Raw genomic sequence first — 24,406 nt, 5'->3', positions numbered from 1 at the left:
TATGTTGTGTTGGCTCTGTGGTATGATTTGACCTATTGTGTTGCTGCTGTTGTATATCTTGTGTTTGCTTTGTGGTATGATTTGACCTTTTGTGTTGACTCTGTTGTATATGTTGTGTTGGCGCTGTGGTATGATTTGACCTATGTGTTGACTCTGTTGTATATTTTGTGTTTGCTCTGTGGTATGATTTGACCTTTTGTGTTGCTGCTGTTGTATATGTTGTGTTGGCTCTGTGGTATGATTTGACCTTTTGTGTTGATGCTGTTGTATATGTTGTGTTGGCTCTGTGGTATGATTTGACCTTTTGTGTTGATGCTGTTGTATATGTTGTGTTGGCTCTGTGGTATGATTTGACCTTTTGTGTTGATGCTGTTGTATATGTTGTGTTGGCTCTGTGGTATGATTTGACCTTTTGTGTTGATGCTGTTGTATATGTTGTGTTGGCTCTGTGGTATGATTTGACCTTTTGTGTTGATGCTGTTGTATATGTTGTGTTGGCTCTGTGGTATGATTTGACCTTTTGTGTTGATGCTGTTGTATATGTTGTGTTGGCTCTGTGGTATGATTTGACCTTTTGTGTTGATGCTGTTGTATATGTTGTGTTGGCTCTGTGGTATGATTTGACCTTTTGTGTTGATGCTGTTGTATATGTTGTGTTGGCTCTGTGGTATGATTTGACCTTTTGTGTTGATGCTGTTGTATATGTTGTGTTGGCTCTGTGGTATGATTTGACCTTTTGTGTTGATGCTGTTGTATATGTTGTGTTGGCTCTGTGGTATGATTTGACCTTTTGTGTTGATGCTGTTGTATATGTTGTGTTGGCTCTGTGGTATGATTTGACCTTTTGTGTTGATGCTGTTGTATATGTTGTGTTGGCTCTGTGGTATGATTTGACCTTTTGTGTTGATGCTGTTGTATATGTTGTGTTGGCTCTGTGGTATGATTTGACCTTTTGTGTTGATGCTGTTGTATATGTTGTGTTGGCTCTGTGGTATGATTTGACCTTTTGTGTTGATGCTGTTGTATATGTTGTGTTGGCTCTGTGGTATGATTTGACCTTTTGTGTTGATGCTGTTGTATATGTTGTGTTGGCTCTGTGGTATGATTTGACCTTTTGTGTTGATGCTGTTGTATATGTTGTGTTGGCTCTGTGGTATGATTTGACCTTTTGTGTTGATGCTGTTGTATATGTTGTGTTGGCTCTGTGGTATGATTTGACCTTTTGTGTTGATGCTGTTGTATATGTTGTGTTGGCTCTGTGGTATGATTTGACCTTTTGTGTTGATGCTGTTGTATATGTTGTGTTGGCTCTGTGGTATGATTTGACCTTTTGTGTTGATGCTGTTGTATATGTTGTGTTGGCTCTGTGGTATGATTTGACCTTTTGTGTTGATGCTGTTGTATATGTTGTGTTGGCTCTGTGGTATGATTTGACCTTTTGTGTTGATGCTGTTGTATATGTTGTGTTGGCTCTGTGGTATGATTTGACCTTTTGTGTTGATGCTGTTGTATATGTTGTGTTGGCTCTGTGGTATGATTTGACCTTTTGTGTTGATGCTGTTGTATATGTTGTGTTGGCTCTGTGGTATGATTTGACCTTTTGTGTTGATGCTGTTGTATATGTTGTGTTGGCTCTGTGGTATGATTTGACCTTTTGTGTTGATGCTGTTGTATATGTTGTGTTGGCTCTGTGGTATGATTTGACCTTTTGTGTTGATGCTGTTGTATATGTTGTGTTGGCTCTGTGGTATGATTTGACCTTTTGTGTTGATGCTGTTGTATATGTTGTGTTGGCTCTGTGGTATGATTTGACCTTTTGTGTTGATGCTGTTGTATATGTTGTGTTGGCTCTGTGGTATGATTTGACCTTTTGTGTTGATGCTGTTGTATATGTTGTGTTGGCTCTGTGGTATGATTTGACCTTTTGTGTTGATGCTGTTGTATATGTTGTGTTGGCTCTGTGGTATGATTTGACCTTTTGTGTTGATGCTGTTGTATATGTTGTGTTGGCTCTGTGGTATGATTTGACCTTTTGTGTTGATGCTGTTGTATATGTTGTGTTGGCTCTGTGGTATGATTTGACCTTTTGTGTTGATGCTGTTGTATATGTTGTGTTGGCTCTGTGGTATGATTTGACCTTTTGTGTTGATGCTGTTGTATATGTTGTGTTGGCTCTGTGGTATGATTTGACCTTTTGTGTTGATGCTGTTGTATATGTTGTGTTGGCTCTGTGGTATGATTTGACCTTTTGTGTTGATGCTGTTGTATATGTTGTGTTGGCTCTGTGGTATGATTTGACCTTTTGTGTTGATGCTGTTGTATATGTTGTGTTGGCTCTGTGGTATGATTTGACCTTTTGTGTTGATGCTGTTGTATATGTTGTGTTGGCTCTGTGGTATGATTTGACCTTTTGTGTTGATGCTGTTGTATATGTTGTGTTGGCTCTGTGGTATGATTTGACCTTTTGTGTTGATGCTGTTGTATATGTTGTGTTGGCTCTGTGGTATGATTTGACCTTTTGTGTTGACTCTGTTGTATATGTTGTGTTGGCTCTGTGGTATGATTTGACCTTTTGTGTTGCTGCTGTTGTATATGTTGTGTTGGCTCTGTGGTATGATTTGACCTTTTGTGTTGATGCTGTTGTATATGTTGTGTTGGCTCTGTGGTATGATTTGACCTTTTGTGTTGACTCTGTTGTATATGTTGTGTTGGCTCTGTGGTATGATTTGACCTTTTGTGTTGCTGCTGTTGTATATGTTGTGTTGGCTCTGTGGTATGATTTGACCTTTTGTGTTGATGCTGTTGTATATGTTGTGTTGGCTCTGTGGTATGATTTGACCTTTTGTGTTGATGCTGTTGTATATGTTGTGTTGGCTCTGTGGTATGATTTGACCTTTTGTGTTGATGCTGTTGTATATGTTGTGTTGGCTCTGTGGTATGATTTGACCTTTTGTGTTGACTCTGTTGTATATGTTGTGTTGGCTCTGTGGTATGATTTGACCTTTTGTGTTGCTGCTGTTGTATATGTTGTGTTGGCTCTGTGGTATGATTTGACCTTTTGTGTTGATGCTGTTGTATATGTTGTGTTGGCTCTGTGGTATGATTTGACCTTTTGTGTTGATGCTGTTGTATATGTTGTGTTGGCTCTGTGGTATGATTTGACCTTTTGTGTTGATGCTGTTGTATATGTTGTGTTGGCTCTGTGGTATGATTTGACCTTTTGTGTTGATGCTGTTGTATATGTTGTGTTGGCTCTGTGGTATGATTTGACCTTTTGTGTTGACTCTGTTGTATATGTTGTGTTGGCTCTGTGGTATGATTTGACCTTTTGTGTTGCTGCTGTTGTATATGTTGTGTTGGCTCTGTGGTATGATTTGACCTTTTGTGTTGATGCTGTTGTATATGTTGTGTTGGCTCTGTGGTATGATTTGACCTTTTGTGTTGATGCTGTTGTATATGTTGTGTTGGCTCTGTGGTATGATTTGACCTTTTGTGTTGATGCTGTTGTATATGTTGTGTTGGCTCTGTGGTATGATTTGACCTTTTGTGTTGATGCTGTTGTATATGTTGTGTTGGCTCTGTGGTATGATTTGACCTTTTGTGTTGACTCTGTTGTATATGTTGTGTTGGCTCTGTGGTATGATTTGACCTTTTGTGTTGCTGCTGTTGTATATGTTGTGTTGGCTCTGTGGTATGATTTGACCTTTTGTGTTGATGCTGTTGTATATGTTGTGTTGGCTCTGTGGTATGATTTGACCTTTTGTGTTGATGCTGTTGTATATGTTGTGTTGGCTCTGTGGTATGATTTGACCTTTTGTGTTGACTCTGTTGTATATGTTGTGTTGGCTCTGTGGTATGATTTGACCTTTTGTGTTGCTGCTGTTGTATATGTTGTGTTGGCTCTGTGGTATGATTTGACCTTTTGTGTTGATGCTGTTGTATATGTTGTGTTGGCTCTGTGGTATGATTTGACCTTTTGTGTTGATGCTGTTGTATATGTTGTGTTGGCTCTGTGGTATGATTTGACCTTTTGTGTTGACTCTGTTGTATATGTTGTGTTTGCTCTGTGGTATGATTTGACCTTTTGTGTTGACTCTGTGGTATGATTTGACCTTTTGTGTTGATGCTGTTGTATATTTTGTGTTGGCTCTGTGGTATGATTTGACCTTTTGTGTTGACTCTGTTGTATATATTGTGTTGGCTCTGTGATTTGCTTTGACCTACTGAGTTGATGTTGTGATATATTTTCAAGTTTCAGATACAAGTTGAGGCATTGAAAGAATGTTCACGTGAACCTACTTATTCGCATGAAACATAAAAATGTTGTTAAATTAAGTTAAAATAGATAATTGTGATTTTTTCCTCGTGCATATATGAAGAAGTCATCGTGGGTTTCTTAAATTTATTGTAAATATTTATTCAAATACAGTAAAGTGACGGATATTTATCAGTAAGTATTCGTTTAAAATTTCAAACCCTCTAGACGAATTGGTCGTTTTAGGCAAAATAAATTATTTGCAGTAGTCGAAGAGCTTAGTATCAAAAATTGAAAAAGATATAACAATGCTGAATTATCCATGTCCTATTAAATTTCCAGGTTTTCATCTTTGATTTGGCAAACCCAAAAGACAGTCCACAGATAACAATAACTGGAAGTCAGGTACGTATGGGATTAGTTAGGTACGTATGGGATTAGTTAGGTACGTATGGGAGAAGTCAGGTACGTATGGGATTAGTCAGGTACGTATGGGATTTGTCAGGTATGTATGAGATTAGTTAGGTACGTATGGAATTAGTTAGGTACGTATGGGATTGGTCAGGTACGTATGGGATTAGTCAGGTACGTATGGGATTAGTTAGGTACGTATGTGATTATTTAGGTACGTATGGGATTAGTTAGGTACGTATGGGATTAGTCAGGTACGTATGGGATTAGTCAGGTACGTATGAGATTAGTTAGGTACGTATGGAATTAGTTAGGTACGTATGGGATTAGTCAGGTACGTATGGGATTAGTTATGTACGTATGGGATTAGTCAGGTACGTATTGGATTAGTCAGGTACGTATGGGTTTAGTCAGGTACGTATGGGATTAGTCAGGTACGTATGGGATTAGTTAGGTACGGCTTTGTGATAGCGCCTTTCTGCTCTATTCTTATTACCATGAGATATATTCAATATATATCTTGATACATATATTAGTATTATATTGTTTGGGGCTGCCAAAGTTTGGGAATTTTTAGTTTAGTATCACGTACCATTATGATGTACTAATGTAAGGCGCTTCAATAACCCACACTCCTTCCACTGTTAATACAATATATGACAATGAATGCATAGTATTCTACATTAGACAAAAAGACCAAAAAGATCTTTCCAAGTCCTTTAATAGACTGCCGTTTTTTTGTGATATCGAAGGTATGTTTTCGTTAAAGGAAAACAACTGTATTGACCACATCCATCGTATATACACTCCTGAACCGTAAACAATGGACGCTACATAATGTCAAACGACAACACTTACAACCTAAAACAGGGATTTTATAACAAACAAATCAAATTTTAATAAGTTTTCTATATTTTTTCAGATTTTCAGTAAAATTTAATCAACATACTACATGAACAAGGAATTTTAAATTTATCTAATACAGTTATTTAATTTTTGAGTCCAGTGTAGAGGAGCTCTATCGGCTCCTGTATTGGAAACTAACTTTAACTTAACTTAACTTTAATCTATATATCTTTTATTTCATAAAAAAATCTCCGTTAGTAATATCAATTAGCCTTTTATTTCCTTTACAATCAACTTTTTTTCCAAATCACATATTTTGATTGGCTCAATGCTCCATACAGACAAAAGGAAACAAAGCCATGTACTGTTTTTGGTTTCACTACAGATGGGAAGCTACTTCGGGTCAGCCCTGTGTACGATGAAGTTAAGCTCGGACCGATGGGACGATATATTAGTTGGTGCTCCTTGGTACTCAACGAACGGTAGTCAGGAAGGGCGTGTCTTTATATACGTCTCCAGGGGACTGGTAAGTTATTATTAAGGCGGTAAAAAAACATATTCAGAACGTGATCCAACTACGATCGCTTGTGTTTCATGTTATTGAGAAAGTAAAACACCTTTTCTGACCATTGTCTTAGTTTAATCATCCTTTGAACAGTCGAGGAATGAAATTAGACCATCGTTAAGTGTTGTATATTCGTATAATGTGACAAATGGGCCTACTTGCTAACTACCATCTTTCCCCTACTATTATATTCTGTTTGGGACAGTCAATAGGACCTGCTGTCTACCTAACAGCACGTGCGACCATTAACGTTTCTTTCCCTAGCATACTTGATTTTACTTTTTCTGGCGCTAGTTGCCACAAACATGTGCAATAGTATGCGGACCATGTTATGATGTTTTACTGACATGTCAATTTAAATGGACGTTGATAAGCATCGATCAAATTAACTTTCCTTTTGAAACTTTTACGAGTCAGAAAAAGGATTTCGACTGTGTTTAACAAGCATTAATCTAGGTTCCAAATGAATGTAAATAAGACGTTTGACTTCCCTGGGGGCGGAGAGGAGGAGAAGCCAAAAACGATTCGATTCTTCGTGTAAATGAAGGGATTGTAAACTTACTTGGAATACATCAATTAGTAGCCATGGAACTCAACGTTTTATTAATAAAGGATGGACCCTCACTAGAATGAAGGACCTATCCAAAAGGAGAAATATTGGCAAATCTTTATTTTAAATTCTTCATTTCGAGTGATTTCATTTTCACCTTATTTAGCATGGAATATTGCTAAACGAATAAAAATGCAATGTTGAATAGAACCTTATTTTCTCAGATGCTGTGTGTGTATGTGATCCTTGGATTTTCACTCATCATGATACACGATTGACGGATTCTTTATTGTTTTTGTCATTGCTATTTCCGAGTAATTTTTATTAAGGTCAAAAATACTTATCTAATGACGTCAGCTCATGCCAAAAAATGATCGTGTAATGACATTTTACATGTTCGGTTTATAATTGTTTTTGTTTTTTCTAGATGGGATTTCAAAAGTCTGACACAGAACTAACCGGATCGTCCTCCAGAAATGCTGGATTTGGTTCAACCATAATTAACCTTGGGGACATAAACAACGACGGTTTCCATGGTAACGCATTATCAACCAAAACTACATGGTTAATATTGTATACGCTTTATAAACGCTTCATACATTGACAGCGACAGCACTGGTCGATGCTTGTTATCTACGCTCACGAGTTTCTTCAGTGGATAAGCAAATTGGTTAAGGAACCTCGTACCACTGCCAAAAATGTAAACATGAATTGGAAACTTGCTTACCTTGATTTTATCTTTAATAAGTTATTTCATAAAAGAAAGCTATACTTTGCTTAACTTTTGTAAAGAAACAATAAAAATGGAATTAAGAAAAGTGATATCATCAAACATTGTTCTGAGCCTACTTTATACGCTACAGGGCAACGCCGGATTGGGGTCCCTGGGACTCCGATCACAAAACGGTCGCTCTAATCAAATAAGCTACCTGATAAGCAGCATTTCCATGTCCTAGCAGACTTCAGTTGTATTTGAAATAAAATTAATGGACAGGTTACTGTTTGTATCAAAACTACCGTGGATTACTCTAGTGTGTGTCTGCAGTGGGACAGGAATCGTTCATCGCAGCCTCGTAGGTATATATTATGGAAAGTTCTTTTTACACAACCAAAGACATGTTTTCTATGTGACGTGTCGATGACTAGTACGATATGTACACCGTCATGACATGTCATGTACATGTACACATATGACCAGTGAAGCGTATGGACACAAAGGTGTAAAATGTTGTCCACAAAAACGATGTCGATTTCGGCTACGCTGTAAGCGTATGTACAATAGTTGTTATATATGTACCGAAATGACTCAATTGCCAGGGCAATGCGAACAGGTGCATATCCGGAATGGGTACAAAACAGTGTCAAAGTAAAGAAGAACAAGAAAAGGCCAATCAAGGATAAGAACAAAACCAAAGGTCAAGTGGTCATCCCGTATATAAAGGGTATATCCGAAACCATTCAGAGGATAAATCGCGGTCATGTCATAGCAACAGCCATAAAGCCCCACAAGACGCTTTGCAATATCCTAGTACACACTAAGGATAAAACACCTAAAGAAAACGTCGCAGAATGCGTATACAAAAAGACTGGAAGACATTCTGGGGTCCGCCTTGATGAACACCGGAAAGATACAAAACCCCAAGAAGGTAGGAAATTCACCAGATCAGAAGGGAAGCAGTCACAGTACCAGGAAAAAAAATCAGCCATCACAGATCATGTCACACAGATCAATAAATCGGCAATCACAGACCATGTCTCACAGATAAATAAATCGGCAATCACAGACCATGTCACACAGACCATGTCACACAGATAAATAAATTGGCCATCACAGACCATGTCACACACATAAATAAATTGGCCATCACAGACCATGTCACACAGATAAATAAATCGGCAATCACAGACCATGTCACACAGATAGATAAATCGGTCATCACAGAACATGTCACAGACCATGTCACACAGATAAATAAATCGGCCATCACAGACCATGTCACACACATAAATAAATCGGCAATCACAGACCATGTCTCACAGATAAATAAATCGGCAATCACAGACCATGTCACAGACCATGTCACACAGATAAATAAATTGGCCATCGCAGACCATGTCACACAGATAAATAAATCGGCCATCACAGACCATGTCACACAGATAAATAAATCGGCAATCACAGACCATGTCACACAGATAACTAAATCGGTCATCACAGACCATGTCACAGACCATGTCACACAGATAAATAAATCCGCAATCACAGATCATGTCACACAGACCATGTCTCACAGACCATGTCACACAGATAAATAAATCCGCAATCACAGATCATGTCACACAGACCATGTCTCACAGACCATGTCACACAGATAAATAAATCGGCCATCACAGACCATGTCACACAGATAAATAAATCGGCAATCACAGATCATGTCACACAGACCATGTCACACAGACCATGTCACACAGATAAATAAATCGGACATCACAGATCATGTCACACAGATAAATAAATGGGCCATCACAGACCAAGTCACAGACCATGTCACACAGACCATGTCACACTAAATAAATCGGCGGCCATCACAGACCATGTCACAAATCATGTCACACAGATAAATAAATCGGCCATCACAGACCAAGTCACAGACCATGTCACACAGATAAATAAATCGGCCATCACAGACCATGTCACACAGATAAATAAATCGGCCATCACAGACCATGTCACACAGACCATGTCACACAGATAAATAACTCGGCCATCACAGACCATGTCACACAGATAAATAAATCGGCAATCACAGCCCATGTCACAGAACATGTCACAGACCATGTCACACAGATAAACAAATCGGCCATCACAGACCATGTCACACAGCCCATGTCACACAGATAAATAAATCGGCCATAACAGACCATGTCACACAGACCATGTCACACAGATAAATAATTCGGCCATCACAGACCATGTCACACAGATTAATAAATCGGCCATCACAGACCATGTCACACACATAAATAAATCGGCCATCACAGACCATGTCACACACATAAATAAATCGGCCATCACAGACCATGTCACACAGATAAATAAATCGGCCATCACAGACCATGTCACAGATCATGTCACACAGATAAATAAATTGGCCATCACAGACCATGTCACACAGATAAATAAATCGGCCATCACAGACCATGTCACAGACCATGTCACAGACCATGTCACACAGACCATGTCACACAGATTAATAAATCGGCCATCACAGACCATGTCACAGACCATGTCACACAGACCGTGTCACACAGATAAATAAATCGGCCATCACAGTCCATGTCACACAGATTAATAAATCGGCCATCACAGACCATGTCACATCACAGACCATGTCACACACATAAATAAATCGGCCATCACAGACCATGTCCCACAGATAAATAAATCGGCAATCACAGACCATGTCACAGACCATGTCACACAGATAAATAAATCGGCCATCACACACACATAAATAAATTGGCCATCACAGACCATGTCACACAGATAAATAAATCGGCAATCACAGACCATGTCACAGACCATGTCACACAGATAAATAAATTGGCAATCACAGACCATATCACAAAGACCATGCCAAACAGATAAATAAATCGGCCATCACAGACCATGTCACACAGATTAATAAATCGGCCATCACAGACCATATCACACAGATAAATAAATCGGCCATCACAGACCCTGTCACACAGATAAATAAATCGGCAATCACAGATCATGTCACACAGACCATGTCACACAGACCATGTCACACAGATAAATAAATCGGCCATCAAAGACCATGTCACACAGATAAATAAATCGGCCATCACAGACCACCATAGCAGACCATGTCACACAGATAAATAAATCGGCCATCACAGAGCATGTCACACAGATAAATAAATCGGCCATCACAGAGCATGTCACACAGATAAATAAATCGGCCATCACAGACCCTGTCACACAGATAAATAAATCGGCAATCACAGACCATGTCACACAGATAAATAAATCTGCAATCACAGATCATGCCATACAGAAAAATCATGTGTTTGACTGGGATAACTCCAAAGTTTTGGAAAGAGAGAGTAATCTGTTCAAGCGGCAGATAAAGGAAGCCATCTTGATAAGCCGCAGTGGGCCGGTTCTAAATCGAGACTAGGGGGCTCAAAGATTCTCGCATATCTATGACCAAGTATTAAACAAAGCGTACATCGACATCGATTTTGTGGACAACTCGAAAACATTTTACACCTTTGTGTGCATACGCTTCACTGGTCATTTGCCTGATGAAGGTGATAGTTTACATATCGTACTAGTCATCGAAACGTCACATAGAAAATATTATTGGTTGAGTAAAAAGAACTTTTCATAATAAGGTATATGTTGGTAAGAGTGGCGAATCGTCACCTAAATGGTATGGTATATTGGTGTCTTGAATATATATGGGTAAGAGTGGCGAATCGTCACCTAAATTGTATGGTATATTGGTGTCTTAGGTATATGTTGGTAAAAAGTGGCAAAGCGTCACCTTAATGGTATGGTATATTGTTGTCTTAGGTATATGTGGGTAAGAGTGGCGAAGCGTCACCTAAATGGTATGGTATATTGTTGTCTTAGGTATATGTGGGTCAGAGTGGCGAAGCGTCACCTAAATGGTATGGTATATTGTTGTCTTGAATATATATGGGTAAGAGTGGCGAATCGTCACCTAAATTGTATGGTATATTGGTGTCTTAGGTATATGTTGGTAAAAAGTGGCAAAGCGTCACCTTAATGGTATGGTATATTGTTGTCCTAGGTATATGTGGGTAAGAGTGGCGAAGCGTCACCTAAATGGTATGGTATAGTGTTGTCTTATGTATATGTGGGTAAGAGAGTGGCGAATCGTCACCTAAATGGTATGGTACATTGTTGTCTTATGTATATGTGGGTAAGAGTGGCGAAGCGTCACCTTAATGGTTTGGTATATTGTTGTCTTATGTATATGTGGGTAAGAGTGGCGAAGCGTCACCTAAATGGTATGGTATATTGTTGTCTTATATATATGTGTGTAAGAGTGGCGAAGCGTCACCTAAATGGTATGGTATAGTGTTGTCTTGTGTATATGTGGGTAAGAGTGGCGAAGCGTGACCTAAATGGTATGGTATATAGACCATAGTATCTTTCTAACATATCCTTGACGGCATTTGTTATCTCCCTCCTCCGTTTTGTTGACAGACGTAGCGGTTGGGGCGCCTTACGAGGCTGACTCCCGAGGAGCTGTTTACGTGTACCTGGGGACTCGGGACGGGGTGTGGCCCGTACCAGTACAGACCGTTCACGCCCACACACTTGACCCAGGCCTCAGGGGATTTGGTGGCGCTTTCTCCCGGCCTCATGACATAGACAAAAATGGATTTAACGGTTAGTTCTGTTCATTATTTTTAATTCGTTACATGTACTACCCTTAAGTAAAAGGAGATTTATAGTGAATAACATTTCGGAAATTTGATGTTGACAACACTACGGTATGTGTAGGCTTCGCAGAAGTGCACAATGTCTATAACTATAATGGTAAAAATCACTGTTAAACATATCATTAAAGTTCCATTTCCATAAAATATGCCACAAAATTTACATTTTCTCCTAATAACAGTAATTAAAAGTGTCTGTCAACAAATTTAATAGTTGCGTAAAATAATCTGATTCTCATTTAACGTACCGATTCTAATGCACACATATTATCTCTCGTAAGAATAGCACTGCTCGTCCTGGGTATGAAATATACGGCAATAGTCCCTTTAATGTTCATGATAAATAACTTGATGATTGCGTTTACTGAATACAGGAAAAAGGCATTTTAATGCTTTCATATTTATCATTTCATTTCATCATCTTTCTGCGAAAAAGCCAAATCGATTTTTTGATTGTTCTGATTGGTTTTTTTTTTTGTTTAGTGTCAGTGTGATATATATGTTCACTTTTATTTTACTAAGCCTCATGGCTAACTCATGTAGTGGTTAACTAGTAAGGGATTACATTTGAGGCCAAACACATACGGGATACGATAAGTGTAAAACAATCTGTGTACATATAGAAAGAAATTATTGGAGTTATCCTTCTTACGTTGCAGTGACTGAATACAACTATTAACATCGTTTGTATTTGACTCAGTTGGAAGTGCACTTGGGTAAAATATGGACAAACCAGCTTGGTCATCCCATTAGTTAGGCCTTAGTGTCTTTCATCAATGAACAAGTGATATTGTATTGTATATTACACATGTTACTGCACGGACAGATCAGATCAAGTTTGCTACGTCAAAGGACACTGGTTACGAACAACTACATTATCAGGTTCAATTGTCATAAACATTATATTCTTCTTGTATTCAAACACATATATCACCTCCATGTCCACCACAGGACTTTACAGCTATCAAATACTGTTTTCCTTTTGGTATATTTCAACAAATCGTAATTGACATTCTTCAATCTACGCCCCGGGGTGTCTTACATAACATAATTTCCTTATCTCGACAGGTGCTACGACGGAGGCAATATATGTGGTTGGGATTCTGCAGCACCTTATTTTTTTCTCCGTGTTTGAGTGCGATTTTATTACGCATTTCGATATCTTTTGACGTCCTCTAGTTTCTTTGTTTTTAGCTATCGAAATAACCCTGTTTTGACTACGTGATGCGTTTTCTATTGTAGTAGTTTTTGTTACAATTGTTTATTTCAGATATTGTTGTGGGAGCTCACATTTCTAATCAAGCTGTATTACTACGCACACGTCCTATGCTGAATTTGGCTGTGGTTTTTATCGTTGCACCGAAGAAAATAGATCCTGGTCGGAAATGTACAAATTATGGGTTACCTTACCCGTGTGCAAGAGTGAGGTTTTGTTTTTCGTATCAAGTTATTGGAAAGCCGGTCCCCGATGAAATAGGTCAGTACAAAGTTCGCCAATTGCATTTTAATATTTACTTATCTTGTTAGACGGCGCTCTATCATAGCTAAACAACACATTAAGGTAACGTTGAAAAGTGATTACGTAAAGATAAATATTACAAATATTTCATATATCAGCGTTTCACACTGTACCACAGTACTTACATTCTTAACTTTCTAATACCAATCACAAATTACCATCTGACCATTTGATACAACACATAAAATTTGCATACAATACATGTGTAAATACAGTCTTAATTTTGAGTCGGGTGTAGTAAATGGCAGTTGATCTTACTCATATTTCTTAGAATTATCGATACTCCAGGGCTAACGCTCACTTAGCTCTCTATACCCCTTGAATATGTCAAAGAAAAAATGAATGCACGTAGCTAACTATTTGATTTGTCTTCGGAAAAAAAACTGATAAATCGCTTGGCCAATACCTGTCCTTTGACATTTACAGAGGAGCTACACTCGACTTCAAAGCTAGTCAATTGTACCGTTACGCGACCGCGATATTCGTTTTATGTTGTCAAAAGATCACGCCAGTCCTCGTGTCTTTCCACAAGGTGGCTCACAATGAGCCTTTGATTTTGCTATGCCATATTTCAAAGGTACAGAGAGCGTATGTGAGCATAACCCCAGGTGTATCGCGGATGGTATATCAGGGTGGTAGTGCGGTGCAGTGGTAGGCATACTCGCCTTGCACAAAGACGGCCATGGGGATTGTTACAATTTCAATAAATTTTATTGTCAGAGGACAAATGGATTTGGCAGCAGGCATAGCCTATTTAAGTCTTTCCAAACATAGTAACAAACAGTGGTACAAGCATAGACATAGACATTAGAACATATACAAACACATATAAACAAGTTGATATTATCAAATAAATAATCAAATTAAGTGAAACAACCACTAATACTCATTTTTATTATTATTGAATCTAATAGTTTAAATTCTTAACCTTTTATTTTGATACCGAAAAGACATATATACATATTATTAAGAGCAAAGAAAAATAATTTGTTGATGGAGCTGCATGTATAAACATTTGATGGGATTAAATTATCGCACCCAACAGATACAGGCCTGGGGAATTGTTCACGGCTACCTCCTTGTTAACACCTCAGGCAGGCTTCTATCCTGGTTACAGAGATGTAACAAGTTTGTAAGGTTATACACTTGTTTCATATTTGTTGTTACATAGATAAGATTCATAATAGTGTCATAATAAACTTCAGCTTACAAGATCCACACCTGGTGGTGACGTTATTTATTTGTGGGAAATGCTGTAGGACTTTTCTAACTATACGTGTGAGAGGTTATTCTACTGGGAAGACCAACACACGAGGGATTGTAATATAATTATTACCTTAAACTGAAATGAAAAAAATACATGATGATTGAATCCTAACAGCAAACACTGTCTTAAACGTGCTTTAAACCTTCTATCAGATAAACCGATATTCAGAAACTTTCCAAATGCAAACAATGTACAAGTTTTCCTTGAAAATCATTCGTTGATTCGCAATCAAGTAGATATACATTTTCAATATTTTTCTATCAACCGATAACAGCATTCAAATAGCCACCTTTGAAAATAATAAATAGGCACCTTTGAAAATAAACAACGAATGTTTTATTTATAGAGAGACATCCATTTTCTGTATAAATTTCATCGCATTTAATTCTCAAATATTCAACAAGCTTGTATACTTTGATGTTTTCGGCTAACAGATTTGAGGTATACACTTGACGTGGACGTTACACGTGGTCGGAGAACAAATCGAGCTGTTTTTATCGAATCTTTGAAGAACGCCACTTTAACGGAAATGACGTCATTATCAGGAAGTTTTGTTCTGTCAAAAAACTCACAAACTTGCAGCGAACTTCAAACATTTTTTCTCAAGGTAAGCACATGATTCATTTTATTTGTGTTTGCATTGTAAAGTTTTGCGTCGCATTTGTAGCTTACATATGTTGGAGATAATTAGAACTAAAGTCACCAGTCCAACGTATCCCCCGATATGTTCGTTGATAGCTCTCTGATCAGTTGAAAAAGATAATCACTGCCTAGTGTAACCTGTGACGGTCGATGGAATAGGTCGAACCTGGGGAAAAAATACTATGTTATCAAACTCTTCTGATTTATACTCACCAATGTCTCTTCTAACACAGGAAAAAAGTCCTGAAAGATACCCTCTGGGGAAAATTTTTGAGGTCATTTTTAATTTCTGTCTAATTTTCGTCATTTTTCTCCAAATATAAAAAAAAAAGAATATGGGTTCGATGAAGGAAAACTCGTAATTCCGACTGTTGTGTGATAATAGTGCTGCAAACTGACTTATGTATTAAACATAAAATACTATTTTGTTCTGTGACTTATAATACATTGTTTCTGGAATGGACAACATATACAAAAATCCAAGATGGCTGCCAATATGTGGGTAAAACCGGAGCACCTCTGCTGTATGTTATAAGCCTAGCCCAAATACGTTTTGTAAAAATAAACACTTGACAATTTGGATACATGTTTATTTATACCGTACAACGCTAATTGAAAACCGTTCAGGCTCAATTCGATTACATCGATCAACCATTGCCTGATACCTGATGTGTCTCAACGTGGTCAGTGAAGTCAAAGACTCATCATCCTTTGCTCCGTAGAGTTGACAGAATATTGAGATACCAAGAGAACCGATTTGTTGTGGTGTTTTTTCCCCATTAGTGAAACCTTGAGGAAGAAGTTGGATACTGTCTGACTTTGGAAACACTTTCTATATGTGTGTCTTTCCTTGTCCAAAAGTAGATGATGTAGTATCACATCCGCTCCAGGCATGAATGAACAACATATTTTGTCGCACAACTGTGTCTATGACTTCATGGGCTTCACGAATGCTATACACCTCGGCACCTTTCTTCTGTGAGCCTGTCTTGCTTTCTTTTCTGATGAATATATCAGCCATGTTTGTTTTCCAATGGTGTATCAGCAATATGAAAATATTTGTGTCTTTATGCGACAACCACCGCTGATTGGTTATTCTGTGAAAAATCCAGAGCGGCTGATACGATTAAGGTATCTACATCGCCGTCACTGCATTTGGTGGTATGCCCTTTTGACTGCAGGATACCTACAAGAAGCTCTATGAATTGTGTCTTATTCTTGGTGTTCGTGAAAAATGCCTCTTGATCCCGATGACATTTGGACGACGCACCAGTGACTGTGATATCAGCTGCTCTTTTTGCTGAACGCCTTAGGTGTTCATGATCCTTTGTGGATGGCCCTTCATATCCATCAAAGACAACACAATACAATCCATACTTATTCAAAAGATAGCATTCGCATTGTTCAGCAACCTCCCAATATGTTGTGTCCCTTTTCCATCGAATGCGGTGTTACAGCCAGCCATCATCTATGACAATCTGATTGTCTTTGAGCAAACAAGACGCTTCAAGGTTGGTCATATTTTTCTTGATCACCATGGCCAATTCTGATTTGTCTGTATTTCTCATATAAGAATCATTGAAGAGTGATGTAGGTATCGCCGTCATTTCATACTTAGAGTATGATTTGATGTCCTCCGACTCACGGTGTGCTCGTGTTGTGCAGCGCATGCATAATACAGATGGCTCAATGTGGACGTTCTTCTTCCCTATGATGTCCGAGCGTGGACAGATCTTTTTATATGTGCGTTAGTTACAGCTATGCCATCTATAGTGACTGGTGAATCTTCTGGCCCACCAGTTCTGCCTCATCACAGTTGATCCCATCCTCGTCAATTGCCATTAAACCTGTTGTTAGTGACCGTAATGAAGATAGTTCTGTGTTGAACGGGTCATGCTGCTCGAACCAGTCAAGTATTTTCTCCAAGTCTATCAAGTCTCGCTAACACCTGGATTTACCACGTTCGACAGGTTGTGAAATTGTCAAATGATGTCGATTTGTCAGACTGGTCATTGCATCATGAACAGCGGCGCAATGATGCATGCAATACACCCATTGATGTCTCACGCTTTCCGTCATACCACGACCTCTGGTCAGACCACCTCTAGCTTTCATTGATCGCATCAATGTTTGCTCGATACATAAATCTGTCCATAGGCCAGCCCAATACCTGTCGCTCCTGCGTATTGCATGGTGACCTTCCGTGAACTTCTGGTAGATCCATGGGTGAGCTCTCTCATGAACTGTAGGTAAAGTATTGAAAAGTGCATACTGGACTTAGGAGCTAACCTGGAGAAAGTATTATTTAGCTGTTCATGGGGATTGCATGCTTGCTGCTAATAGCTGTATCCTCTGTATGTACCCAACTAATTTTTTTTCACAATATCAGATAACACGTTATACATCTATATATGCAATATTAGTGTTAGTTTATTATTATAATATATTATATTATTACAATATATAATATTATCATAATATATCTGTACCAGGCCGAAGTGGGCTCGTACCATTTTTTTTTTTATCCGGATACTTTCAGCCATCTTGGATTTTGAAATATGATGCCAATACCGGAGACAATTAGTTTTGTCAAAGTAGGATATAGAGTTATGTGTAATAAATTAACAGAAATATCTTTCCCGAAAGTGTGTATATTTCTAAGGAGGGGGATGGTTTATTAGAAGTGGTATAAGGTTAGAAATGAAGCGTCGGAAATACGCACACAGAAAAGGAAGAAAAAGTAATGTACATCTCTAAATGCATGCTTATGTTCAAACACAAAACGTACTAAGAAGGGATGACGTGGTGAGATGCTCTTTGTAAGATGTCTTGACTCCGTGTTGAATATGTATGCTTCTTGACTATCAAGCATTTTAAAGTTATTGGATAGGTCAATACACATACTTTGCAATTTTTTATACAGGCCTGAAAAATAACTGCAAATTAAAAAAGAAATCATTATTTGGTAAATTAGAAGTTTGATGATACTCATATAACGTTATCACGAAGTCAATGAATAGTGGTATAGGACCAGACTTTTATCACTTTGACGTTCTAATTACAGAGTACAAAAGACCCGTACGAAGATATTACCGTAGAATTACGGTTTTCCGACAGCTACCGAAATACAAGCTCTATCTTACCAATATCTGCTCCTTACGCTGCTAAAGACAAGGTTTATCCTGCTCAACAATATATTAGACGGAAGGTAAGTTGAACAAACAACAACAATCAATTGTCAACAACTGTTATCCGTCCGCTCGTTTAATTATATCAAATAAATGATGAAATTAACGTATTAACGTAGTATAATGTTTCAATACATGCATGTGATACAGACATAGCGCAATGTTTTGCTGTTTCAGAAACGTATAAATTATATACAAAAATGTATTAACACATAATATTTCATCTGCATGTTGTCTTGAATACCCTTAAAACAACAAGAAACCACGCAAATTCCTCATAGCCTAAACCAGACTACAATGTAGCACCTAGCAAAGGTTCTAATCAGACGCAGTCAATGTATCGCCAACGACTGCAATTAATGAGATTCCTGAGCTGCATACGGAATCTTTGTTAATTCTCATCGACGTAGTTTTTCTTTCGATATTCCGCCCAACGTATTGTCATGTTAGCTAGTGATAATGAGCTTTTGTCTGGAAGATGTTATGAGAAGGGATAGAAAAAAGATTTGAATACACACATCACCAATTAACGTCAGTCTTCTAGTTTTCTTGAAGAAAGGATGGTAAAATAATCTACTGAAACTTTAATAAGTATGATTACATTTTTTACTTAGGAAGATCTAGTTATTTTATTATAAATTTAGTTGTTGATACTAATAGAAGTACACGCGCTGTATTGTTTACATGCCTATTCAGCTTCTACACGTAACGTAGGTAAATTCTAGCATAGGGTGCGCTGTATACACCATCAGTGTTACCCTAACTGTCAGTGTAACCTTGTGATGTTACCCTAACTGTCAATGTAACCTTGTGATGTTACCCTAACTGTCAGTGTAACCTTGTGATACTTACAGTCACAACTAGGACCGCTAATGTAAGTCAGTGAAACCAGAGGTCGTTTACCATTAGCAATTGCCAAAACCGAATTACATTGTGACTCTGCTAACAAGAAAGTATGATCACGAAACAGTTTTAACAGATTTACGTGGGTTGTAGCCACGGAGGAGGATGGAAACTTTTGAATTTGCACATGTTACATGTAACTTTTTAACATTGCAATGTGCCCACTGTGAAAAAAACTATCACAAAAATGCCCTCTTGTTCAGAAATCCTTAACCAGTCACGAGTAAAGCCTTGTTCGACAACTTACAAATACATCAACATACCGCCTTCAGCATTTAACACTAGGATACACATCGTTAAATGATCTTATCTGTTAACCTAAACCCCCTCAGGGTCTGGAGATCTGAGTTAGTGACGTCTGTGATACTCCCACTGAAACATTTAATGTTTACACATTATATAACATTACTTGATTGCATTGGTGTTTGAAACTTTCTTTTTGTTGTGAATATCAACAGCTAGGGAGACCGCGTTACATGGCTTAGCTAGTGCGATCGGGTTACATGGCTTAGCTACGGCGACCTGGTTACATGGCTTAGCTAGGGCAACCGGGTTACATGGCTTAGCTAGTGCGACCGGGTCACATGGCTTAGCTAGGGCGACCGAGATACATGGCTTAGCTAGGGCGACCGGGTTACACGGCTTAGCTAGGGCGACCGAGTTACATGGCTTAGCTAGGGAGACCGGGTTACATGGCTTAGCTAGTGCGATCGGGTTACATGGCTTAGCTAGGGGACCGGGTTACATGGCTTAGCTAGGGCGACCGGGTTACATGGCTTAGCTAGGGCGACCGGGCTAGGGCGACCGGGTTACATGGCTTAGCTAGGGGACCGGGTTACATGGCTTAGCTAGTGCGACCGGGTCACATGGCTTAGCTAGGGCGACCGAGTTACATGGCTTAGCTAGGGCGACCGGGTTACATGGCTTAGCTAGGGCGACCGGGTTACATGGCTGAGCAAGGGCGACCGGATTACATGGCTTAGCTAGTGAGACCGGGTTACATGGCTTAGCTAGTGAGACTGGGTAACATGGCTTAGCTAGGGCGACCGGGTTACATGGCTTAGCTAGGGCGGCCGGGTTACATGGCTTAGCTAGGGCGACCGATTTACATGGCTTAGCTAGGGCGATCGGATTACATGGCTTAGCTATTTCGATCGGGTGACATGGCTTAGCTAGGGCGACCGGGTTACATGGCTTAGCTAGGGCGACCGATTTACATGGCTTAGCTAGGGCGATCGGATTACATGGCTTAGCTATTGCGATCGGGTGACATGGCTTAGCTAGGGCGACCGGGTTACATGGCTTAGCTAGGGCGACCGGGTTACATGGCTTACAGTTGCAACCGCCAATCTGACCCAGTGAAACAAGGGCATAAAGTCGTCAACCTTACTGTTGCCAGATTACACTCAATGTTGGGGTCAGACCAGTATTTTCACAACCAAAATGTCTGAAGTAACCTGCAGTTTTGTTTCAACGAAACAATGACATCCTAAATCAACACGTACTTCTGTTGCCAATTATCAACAAGTCACTGACTTTACTTAGTGCCAACGTAGAAGTTGCCGGTGCATGACATTGCAGCATACCATTCTAAGGTACACGACGCTGAAATGGCGATGCTGTGAATATGTGCAAGAAAAAACATGATACACTAAGTTTCTATTACAAATTCATTGTCGGTTGATGACGCAGGCCGTGGTATCAACTTTAGGAGAGGCCAGTTTTATAAAGAATCGATATTCCCTCAGGGGATACAAGACTCATTTCTCATGTATAGACATCGCCAGTGTACGCATTGTCCACCTACACTGTCAAGGAAATGGCATTGATACCGCTTCCATTTATTTTGTGGATTCCTAGGTCGAGCATCCATTAGTGTCCTCGGCGGGCTCGGTTTCACACCGCCAAGCTTACAGCTGTAATGTTATGACGTTGTGTACCTCTAACGGGACACTTTAATGTCACCAATCACCGAACAGTGCTTTCATTTTAATTATGTCGATGGAACCTGACAAGATATGAGGTTGTTGATAGCATCAATGTTCATGAGGCACAATAGTCTAGGGGTAGGACGCCGGGCTCGTGACCGAAGGGTTGCGGATTCGAGTCACATCACGGCACTGTGTTGTATCTTTGAGCTAGATACTTTACTCCGCTTGTTCCAGTCTACTCAGCTGTAAATGAGTACGTGTTTGGGCAGTTCTATACTTGTAGAATGCTAGCTGTGAGCGCCGAAATGGCAACACAGGCTGTATGCTCCCCAGGGAGTTGAGAAAGGTATTGGCTTGTTGCTAATGCCCTATAACCACTAATAATAATTTGTGAACTACGTTAAGACGACCTACGAACAAGGTTGTGATAAAGCGGTATACAAAAACCTCGAATTTGTTTGTATATTAATCAGATCTATTGACTTTGTACTGCTCCTTATTAAGGTGATTTTTAACTCGGTGACACACGACCGTATTAAATGTAAAACATGTGGTCACATTGCCTGTTTGAATCTAGATGATTGTATTGTAATACAACATATACATTCGGAAAAATGTATTGTTCCCTAAGAAGGTTTTGAATTTCAATAGGAATCTTACATGCATACAAAGCGTGTTTGATGTTCCATATTGTAATCTTAATTGAAATTTCAGTATTCGAGGTACTGCAGCATCGTCTGATCATTGTCATCACTATACTTAACTGTGTTGTCTTTCCGGGATAAACAGTGTAGTATTACCATTCTTAATCAACATTTTGTTAGCATTTCAATTTTGTAAAGTAATGTAATTGAGGACAGTTATAATGGTGGGTGAACTTCCACAATCAAATCTTGACCAGAAAACAATGTTGCAACATTCTGCAATATTAAATTCCATCAGACTTCAAGCTTTCCCCTGGTCCAGGTGACATTTACATCAGGACTTGTCAAGGATGCTGTCATGATAAATAAACCGCAGGATACTTTAATTAACAAACTACGTAACGTATACCTTTTTATAATGTTATCAAATTGATTTGGACTGTCCATACAATGTTTATAAATTGAATGTGATCGTATTCATGTTCCGGCATGTAACATATTGTTCGATGGATGCTTCCTTGGTTATTTTTTCTGTAAAGGTTATTGCGATTTTTCATTTGTTATATTGTATAACATCCACGATACTCCAGGGGTTAGACACACTTATGTTCTCTGAACCCTTGAAATGCCATGACGAAATCAAAGGCACTCGGCTTGCTATTTGAATGGTTTCAGATAAAACAAACACTTTCCAATCGCTAACTGCCCTTTGACGATTACAGAGGAGCGACACACGACTGCAGGGCCGATCGATGTTACTGGTACTCTGTCCCGGTATTCTGTTGATGTACATCAAAGGATAAAGCTAGTCTTCAAGTACCGCCCATAAGGTGGCGCGCACGGAGTCTTCGATTTTGTCATGATATATTAAAAGTTGCACACATCTGAGCGTGGCCCCTACAGTATCGAGAGTGATTTTACCATACATATAGCCCCTTAAGTATCGAGGGTGATTGAGCATACCTTTAGCCCCTGTAGTATCGAGGTTGAATGGAGCATATAACTATAACCCCTAAAGTATCGAGGGTGATTGGAGCATACCTATAGCCCCTGAAGTATCGAGGGTGATTGGAGCATACCTATAGCCCGTAAAGTATCGAGGGTGATTGTAGCATACCTATAGCCCCTGAAGTATCGGGGGTGATTGTAGCATACATATAACCCCTAAAGTATCGAGAGTGATTGTAGCATACCTATAACCCCTAAAGTATCGAGGGTGATTGTAGCATACCTATAGCCCGTAAAGTATCGAGGGTGGTTGGAGCATACCAATAGCCCCTGAAGTATCGAGGGTGATTGGAGCATACCTATAGCCCCTAAAGTATCGAGGGTGATTGGAGCATATCTAATTCAGAGTCCGTCTATTATTGTATTAGAATATGTTATATTGTACAGGTTAACTAAATGAAGGGAACATTTACTTCTTTAACATGTATTACACTTTTCTCACTGATAACGGTCTCGCACGTCACCCTGCTTTCATTTAAGTAACTCAGATATGATGAACGCCAACATATTAACGGTCAATATACACACTCTTAAGCGTAAACTCCTACGTCCTGTTGTACCAACATCAACTATTTGTATATGTTAATATAACGCAATAAGATCACAGTAATATAGAGGAGTGCCGAGAGATGCAGTAAAGCCGTAACTGTTTTCGAAAAGAGCAGTTATGATGTGGTTATGTTAAAAGCAACATAAAAGGTTAGAAAAGGAAAACTTTGCACAATCGTCTCTGATATTGCCATGGGTATACAAGAGATAATCGTGTTTCCCTTCAACGTCCCCTAATTATAGAACATGGGAGACAATTCTGTTGAGCCGCGCGTCCTACATCTGTTGGCCCATACGACAATGCAGTGGAATAAAACATGACAATTACTCACCGACCCGTAGCCATAGTGGTTGCAATAGTTATATAATGAAGTGTTACAATGTAGATAGCTGATTAATGCTTGATATATGTCCCTTGTGCAAAACATAATTACGGCTACAGTAATGTCTAAAGCGAAATGAAGGGGAGGCAATTGTGTATACAAAACACAACGGTGCTGTCGGACAAGAATCTTCAATATGACATCAGTATGGGACTGAATTCGTAGCCTTATGATTATGATTTTTGAGCCGACCAAAGGATTCAAGCACATTCATCTCTATTACAATAGAGTATAAATGCTGTAATT

General features: G+C 39.0%; 1 protein-coding gene across 1 annotated transcript in view; it reads left to right on the top strand.

Moving 5' to 3' along the window:
- Positions 1-24,406, top strand: part of LOC110454020 (integrin alpha-3-like) — a 58,155-nt gene that overhangs the window by 21,534 nt on the left and 12,215 nt on the right. Inside the window, exons 8-14 of the mRNA XM_021503328.1 lie at positions 4,598-4,660; positions 5,898-6,038; positions 7,055-7,163; positions 11,891-12,076; positions 13,397-13,603; positions 15,347-15,519; positions 18,619-18,762. Coding sequence (XP_021359003.1) covers positions 4,598-4,660; positions 5,898-6,038; positions 7,055-7,163; positions 11,891-12,076; positions 13,397-13,603; positions 15,347-15,519; positions 18,619-18,762 — 1,023 coding nt within the window. The remainder of the gene's footprint in view (positions 1-4,597; positions 4,661-5,897; positions 6,039-7,054; positions 7,164-11,890; positions 12,077-13,396; positions 13,604-15,346; positions 15,520-18,618; positions 18,763-24,406) is intronic.

Source organism: Mizuhopecten yessoensis, unplaced genomic scaffold (assembly GCF_002113885.1).
Source record: "Mizuhopecten yessoensis strain PY_sf001 unplaced genomic scaffold, ASM211388v2 scaffold7635, whole genome shotgun sequence".
Taxonomy (NCBI): Eukaryota; Metazoa; Mollusca; class Bivalvia; order Pectinida; family Pectinidae; genus Mizuhopecten; species Mizuhopecten yessoensis.
Note: the sequence above shows the minus strand (reverse complement) of the source record. Positions and strands in the feature narration are given on the sequence as shown.